The sequence below is a fragment of the Aristolochia californica genome, unplaced genomic scaffold (assembly GCF_029961685.1).
Source record: "Aristolochia californica isolate CCGP_79_NKW_82.1479 unplaced genomic scaffold, dmAriCali1.0.hap1 SCAF_13, whole genome shotgun sequence".
Classification (NCBI taxonomy): Eukaryota; Viridiplantae; Streptophyta; class Magnoliopsida; order Piperales; family Aristolochiaceae; genus Aristolochia; species Aristolochia californica.
Window position 1 is genome coordinate 3,066,946 of NW_027181804.1, and position 7,548 is coordinate 3,074,493.

General features: G+C 35.9%; 1 protein-coding gene across 2 annotated transcripts; it reads right to left on the reverse strand.

Moving 5' to 3' along the window:
* Window positions 1–324: 324 nt before the first annotated feature.
* On the reverse strand, window positions 325–6,945 carry LOC137948611 (putative uridine kinase C227.14). Of its 2 annotated transcripts, none has more exons than XM_068794707.1 (12): window positions 6,102–6,945; window positions 4,376–4,509; window positions 4,235–4,278; window positions 3,882–3,959; window positions 1,736–1,937; window positions 1,591–1,621; window positions 1,450–1,508; window positions 1,111–1,184; window positions 922–1,008; window positions 754–815; window positions 646–674; window positions 325–570 (listed from the first exon to the last, which is right to left on the reverse strand). In XM_068794707.1, exons 1-12 carry the CDS (start codon window positions 6,151–6,153, stop codon window positions 484–486), a joined length of 939 nt encoding a protein of 312 aa, XP_068650808.1. In that variant the 5' UTR covers window positions 6,154–6,945; the 3' UTR covers window positions 325–483. The 2 variants fall into 2 exon arrangements, with proteins under 2 accessions (XP_068650808.1, XP_068650809.1); XM_068794708.1 differs by having other exon boundaries at window positions 6,860–6,902.
* Between the last annotated feature and the right edge of the window lie 603 nt (window positions 6,946–7,548).

Consider the following 7,548-nt stretch of genomic DNA (forward strand, 5'->3'; position numbering starts at 1 on the left):
ATAGGTTATGCCCAATTTTATGTAAAAATCATGCCCAATTTTATGTAAAATGTATGCATAATTTTATATATATTTTATTTGATATATAGTTTTTGAAAAGTTTTAAATATAGGTTGAGGCTCGAGGTCGGCTCGAATTCGGTGGGCTCGAACTCGATAACAATTTTAAGTTCGAGATGAGGCTCGGCTCGAGCATAGGCAGGTTCGGGCTTAGTTTGGCTCGATGATGCCACCCATAGAAGCATATAGCCGGTATGAAATTGATTCTGGGTCTTTGTTCTCTGGAAGGGAAATTCAGTAGATGAACAAGTGCAGATGAACAGAAAAAATTCTGCTTTCACAATATATATCGAACCCTTTTTTTTATTTTTGATAATCTGAACAGAAAGAGCGTTTATTTCAACTTTTCAGGGTACCCAGTAGAAGAAACTTTCATAGACAAAGACTTACCCCAAACCACTCTTTAGGTCGACTCCAAATGGCTCTACATGTCCACGGACTTGATCACCAGGTCTGCGTTCTTCTTTGATTTCGTAATGAGCTCCGCATTTGGTCGATCGTTATACTCGATCTAAATGAAACGTAAAAAAGATAAGACCGAGAGTGCTCACTTATAGTGGACTAAACAAATAAATACAAATCTTACCCTCCATTTAGCAATATCCGGTGCTTTTCCTGAAAATGAGTGTAACAATGTCACTGAGAATCTCAGTTCACCAAATAAGAGGAGGTCAACAGTGTCTTATATCAATACCTGTCCTAACATGTCTCCTCTGCACTCGTTGCATTGCAGTGTCCATGTCTACTTCGATGAACCTGAGGAGGCAAAGGGACATAAATGAAAATTTCACATTTAAGACCAGATAAGAGCTTACACCTAGCAAGCAACCGATAATCTTACAATGACAGAATTGATAATTACCACTTCTGATCAAATAGGGAGCATATCTCTCTCCAAACCCCATCACCCATGAGTATATAATTGCCTTCAACGATCACCACCTTGTGCCTGGCAAGAAAATCAAAAGACAACTTACTACATAATTCGTAATAGTTTTAGTTAAAACTAATTGATTGCAGGGAAGAAATATGAATTAGTAGGATGACTTACTGAAGGCTCACAAAAATATTGTCTTCTACTGGATCTCCAATGCCATGGTCAAAAGATGGAGCAAATACAAATCCCTGAAACCAACATATGTGTAATAAAAAAAAATTATGCAATATTTTGTCAAATTTATGACTTCCTGAAACTGTAATTTGAACATATCCCCAGATATAAAACATCTAAAAACAATTTATTTGTTAAGTAAAAATCACATTAAGGTTCATGAAGTTTTTTATATGTAAAGCCCAGACATAAAACATCTAATACAAATAAAAATTACATGAAGCTGAATGGAGTTTTTGAAATGTAAGACTAAATATATTTGCATCCGCAGCAAATTACCTGGCTCCTTAAGGTTTTAAGACAGGTAAGAAGCCGTTCCGGATCAAAAGTCCATGGGGCTAAGGTCCACAGATGAAGGGTAAAAAATTTAGTGGTTTGTAATATCTCAAAATACGGATGAACCAATAGAGAAGCCCTCACCTCCCCTTCTCGCATGTGCTTCTTCAGGATCCTAACAATTTCAGAAATAGAAACATTAATTAACAAATTAGCATAGCCAATGTATGCAAACATAATAAAATAATAACAAGAGAAACAAACTTGCTATCATAGAATGAAAACTAACCTCCATTTTGTCCAATTGGGAGCGGTAAAGATGGAAGCCATCCATTGGAAGAACAGTTGCCACAGTCGGAGGCTCCACTTCAGAATCTGTACCAGGAGCTGTAGACACTATGCTGGGCCAAAGCAAGTTTAGACGGTTGACTACTTCAGCAGCCAAAGTGCTTTTACCAGCACCTGGAGGGCCTGCTAAACCGACTATATACCTAAAACAATAAAACTAAAGGCAATTACAATAATGATAAACTACAAAGAACTGAAACACAAAACAAACCAAATACTTCCACATTGATGGTTATTTGAAAGTTTATATATACCTGAAGGCTTTGTGACTATCTTCTCTTTTGCTAAACTTAAAGTCAAGAAAATAGTCCCTAGATCGATATTTAAAATTTACTACAGGACACAATCCTCCGGCTCAATTTAAACGATGCAACTTGCAAGCCCAAGACTAGCAGGGTTTCCTTCTCAATTGGTATGCCATCCAAGGGTTCAACTAAGACTGACAGGATTGGCCCAATTTTTATAATTCTATCGACTGAACGAAGGAAGTAGACGAAGCATAACAACTATGCAAAAGAGGATCCTTCTCAGGGACAATCATTAGCTAGATTATCCAGCGGAAAAAATTACTGGGCTCTAGAGACACCAGATTTACAATTCAAATACTACTAGAATGAACATGTTCCACTTTCTGTCTTTGGTTCATGAGCATGAATCACCAATTGCTTCTTGGTTACTTTGCTAACTGAGAGTTTTTCTTCTTTTCTTTTTCCCTTTCTTCTGTTGACAAAAAAGAGATTTGGATTCAAGCTAGGCAAACAATTTCAATTTCAAAGAATATAGATGCTAAAGATAATGGCTCCCATCCAAATAGACCAATTTTAAATATGGAAGAGTAAAATGCCAGTTATTGCTGGATGCCGGGTATATTAATTGGATTCCTTCCATGAACAGATCTTTCAACAACAAAAGTATTTCCAGAATAGTTAGCACTTTGAAATTACAGTCCAATTACAATTAAACACATACTTGTATACCCTTCCCTGAACTATCACAGGAGTTTGCAGCCATAACTGCATTCCATCTTATTTTATTTCAATGATCCACCCATCTTTCTCCGAGATTTGGGACTGCATGAGTTTGAGGGAACTATGTTCTTCTCTTCATTTTGTCTAGATAGGTGAATGCAAGTATGGGGTGTTTCACATCTTTCAAGGAAATCCTGCACCCATGAAGTTAGCACTCCCTAAGGCCTGCTTTACGTGTACAAGTGTTTAAGGTTTACCTTTTTTGTTAAAGCTTCAACAGTACTTCAGTCAACCAGCCATGATTCAATCATCTCACGAGTTGTATATGATGAGCTCACATAATATCAGAATATTTGCCAATTCCAGAAACTTTTACCAACTCTTGGAAGGCCCTGGTTCATTTTGAGGCCAGGCAGCTGGAAGAATGAAGATTCCAGAACTAATTCCACACTTGGCAGTCTAGGCTATCTGAATTTCTTACAGTTTTAGTTACTCAAAATTTTTTTACTAGTTGCAGTTTTGTTCTTAGGAAAAAATCTCTCCCTCCTTTAGAAAGATACCAACACTGAATTTCTTACAGCCTAACAATGAATACTTCATGTGACAGCTCTCATGAAAGCTCTCTGAGCTTGTAAAGCAAGTGGGAGTAGATAGAAAATGAATACTCAAAGTTTATCTTACTTATGTAATTGGCACCCTTCCTCTCAAAAACAAGGAAATATCGAGATAAGAAATTAAGTACTTTAAAATCTTTGGTGATATTGTTGAGCAGTCCATCAATGGACATACTGTGGATGATCTGACTGCATAACACCAGCATGATGCTATTCATATTTCTTCAAGATAACTAACTATCATGCTTTAAGAGTCTCTCAGGGAGCACTTTTGAAAAGATTTGTCCATGAGGACGTCCCACCCTCCAAAATATACATAACCATTCACAGAAGTCTTCTCTTCTCTTATTGAATTCTCACTTTCGTTGAAAAAGTTCTTTAAACTCTGGAAGCAGAAAACCTTTAGTTACTGAAAAGGGTGAAATAGACTTATATAAATTTCCATAAAGACACATATTTATACTAACACTATTCCTGCTTAGATGGTACTCGCACTAAAACTTACTTTGAATGAGGTTCACTTATCAATGCTGCCACAGAAAGAAGACGTTCAGCAAGAGCATCATATACCTCATTTATTGACCTGCAAAGAAAGAGGCACTACTGATGAAGAAAAAGATGTTAAGACAAAGTACATTCTAAGCAACTTCCATAAAAATATCAAATGAAGTAGTTCCATTTGTCAGCTGCATGCCATAAAAAGCAGATTAACTAAACACTTCTAAAAGAAAAACACTATTTTGAAATTCTTCTGGGTTAAAAAAAAAAAATGGATGAGTTTTCAGAAGAAAAAAGAGGAGCCAAATTTTCATAAAGTAAGATTATGCACAAATTAAACACATAAAGACATTGTGTTACCTGGCCTTTAAAACAGAAATTTCTTGATTCAAGCAAGATAAGACCTAAATAGACCCAGAAAAGCAATTAAGAAATTGAAAATATCATAAGAAAAATTTATCTTCAAAAAATAAATGAAAGATGTCACAGAACAAAGGGAACCTTTGCTGGGATCTTTTTCACAGACGCAAACTCAAGTTGGCCCAATGGCGGTTGGCTACTTCTTGTCCTTACAGAAATAGATAAAGGGAATCTATGCCATGTAGGATATCTTTGGTCTGCAGGTGATGATGGTCCTACATCAATAACATTACACAATGAATCAATGTCAAATCGCAATATAAGCATCATCATAGATGTAGCAGAGAGTCGAACATATTTGGGTTGGTAATCGAGCAAGAGAAATAACAATATCATCATGAACAGATCGTTGTGCAAATAATGGTTTCAAGATCATACTTACAAATGTAGGCAACCACATTCACGAGAGAGATTTTTTTGGAAAGAAATTACCCAATTAATTTATGCAGAAATACATTCCTTTCTTTTTACAAAATGTGGAAATACATTCTTACAGCTTACAATAGTTTTTCAACCACACAGTAGATTCACTAATAACAACAATACTATCCTGTGAATCTTGGCCGTGTATTGCTAGCGAAAAAATATTGACAGAATTACTCATCGTTTCAGGTGCTTGTAGAAATTAAACATTTATTGATGAGAAGATCAAGGATTGAGACATAATAAGTTCCTTACAATAGTTTGGCTGCTTTAGTGATTCTAAAATTTAGCTTACTTCAAATCCATTTAGTTTAATGAATCTCTTGCATCCAGCTTGAGATATATATTATATCAATTAAGCACAAATATAAAGTGATTCTAGGGTCAATTAAAACTTTCTAATGATCTTTACTCTTCATGTATCAATGAAGAACAATGAAAGATGATGGTTTTCAAGTCACATAATACACGCAGAAGGACGTCCTTATCTTTATCTTTTCTTTTCTTTTCTTTTCTTTTCTTTTTTGTTCTAAATGACTAATTTTTTTTAACAGAACAGAAAGAGAAGAAGACGAACAAAAAAAATGTCCCTTTGCATGTTAATCAAGACCTGCAAAATCACCATTTTTCATGTTGAACGATTTGGACCAAAATTTTCCCTGCAAATAGTACTCTTCTATTAAGATACAAGTTTGATTGATGTGAAGAAATCAAGGATCAAGTAGGATGAAATACATCAATATTTAAATTGTGAATTTAGACGAACAAAAAAAAAGCAAGAATAAGAGCTAGAAAATAAATCTTACCATGAAAATAAAACCGTCACCCACTGTAAAATAACATGAGATATATTTTCTGGTGAGCAAAAGAGAGCAAAAATGTTGATTAAAAGCGTGGGAAAAGGCGATGTGAATCGAGTGATACAGAGAAAAAAATTAATAGAGAAACTTGCCGGCCCGCATAGCTATCTACAGCTACTAAAGTAATTTTTTGAAAGTAAACCATATATTGATCGATTTCTTTAAGAAACATTAAAGAAAATACCAGTCCCCTCATTTCATAATACCAAATGCCAAGCAATTGCCAAGATACGAGTACAAACTACAAAGTCATTAACAAATGTGCATAAAAAATCAAACTTCACAAAATAAAAACCTGATATATGGCAATTCGGATTCTTAGAAATGATCCAAGAAACAAAGTTCGGCCGAAAAGTTTAAATGAAATGAAAAAACCCGACGAGTTTGACGCGGTATCAACATTTCCCGTACCAAATCATCAAAGTGTTGATAGAATCATGAGGATTAGACAAATACGAAGAGGAGAAAATAAAAGTGGACGAAAAGAAGAAACACAAATTAGACAGAGATAGTGACGGTAAGACCTGGTGAAGAATAACTCCTATATACACCCGCGTGATAGATGGAAACAGCCATTTCTAGAGATTAGAGAACGAAACAAAGCAAGCGATTGTTCTTCTAATCCCTGTACCCGATCCTGCTTTTTTCTTTCGATATGTTGTTTTTCTAATCCCTGTTGCTCTTTGCCAGAAAGCTGTCGAGTCCAGCAACTGGAGCGGATGAGCTCAGCTGGACCGGGCGGTCCGTCAAACCTATGCACAAGGTCACGAGCCGACGGTGAATGGAACCGGACCAGTGACCATACCGTTTCGGATTTTTGTAGAATCTGAAATACATCTGGGGATATTGGATTGCTGGGAGTGAGAGAAGTCTAATTCTACTTCACTGGCCGTGAATGAACTGATTCTAGATCAATCTTAGCAAAATTCCCAGGTTGTTTCTCTTTCATTTTGGCTGACAATATTAAATTTTGAGGCTAAAAATGGAACTTCAAGATTGAAGATTCAGGCCCTTAACTGATCTGTACAAATTTTGAGCTTTTGCATTGATAACAGAAAAAAAAAAAAAATTGAAGTCAACAATTGCCGAGGTGAAGGCAGTTCCTCTGACATGTGAAGAAGTAGAACGGAAAACTTTGTTTGCTACAGCTTAATTTTAAAAACTCACAAGAAGCCTAGGAGAGAATTTTTCTGAGGGATCAAGGAAGAGAGAAAGCTGCCATTCTACAATCTACAGTCGTATTCAACTGAAACCAGGTAAGAAAAATAGAAAGAACAAAGACCGTTGTTGCTCATCAACAGCGAGATTTATAGAGTTGATCTCGTCAGCTTCATTGTCTGGGATCTCAAACCCGAATTCTTCTTCCAAAACCATCAAAATCTCAGGAAGTGGGCAGTTGGAGTAACCTGTCAAGAAAATAAAAACAGAAAACTGAATGAGAACCATTATAATTATACTGCAGATACCATCTAAAGCAGCTCAACAAGGTCATGATCTGTAGCCAGTTGATGCGTGGAATTAGATCAAATCATTAATGCACGTACTAAATGAAGACTACCTCTATTATGACAAACTAAGATGGTAAAATAAATCAGTTCTCACATGCTAGACCATGACATACATAGTAGAATGAAAGAAAGAGCAACACCCAGCTTTTAGCGATCAACCCATACACTCAGCACTTCTCCAGTCCATTAGCAGTAGAAGGAGACCAGCTCTGGTTGTCACAATCTCTGTAAGCTGCTAACAGTTCTGCTGATAAATTAGCTATGGATGGAGTGTATCATCCTGATCTTGAAATTTAGGGAATTTCTTCCCCCTGCCAGTTCATCACCCTTTCATTTCTATGATTGTAGATTAAACCATTCAAATGAACTTTTCTTTTTGAAACCAAACCATTCAGTAAAATTGTCCTTGGGAAGAGGTGAAACTAATGAAATAAAACAGCAACATTGTTGTAATATCCTTCTG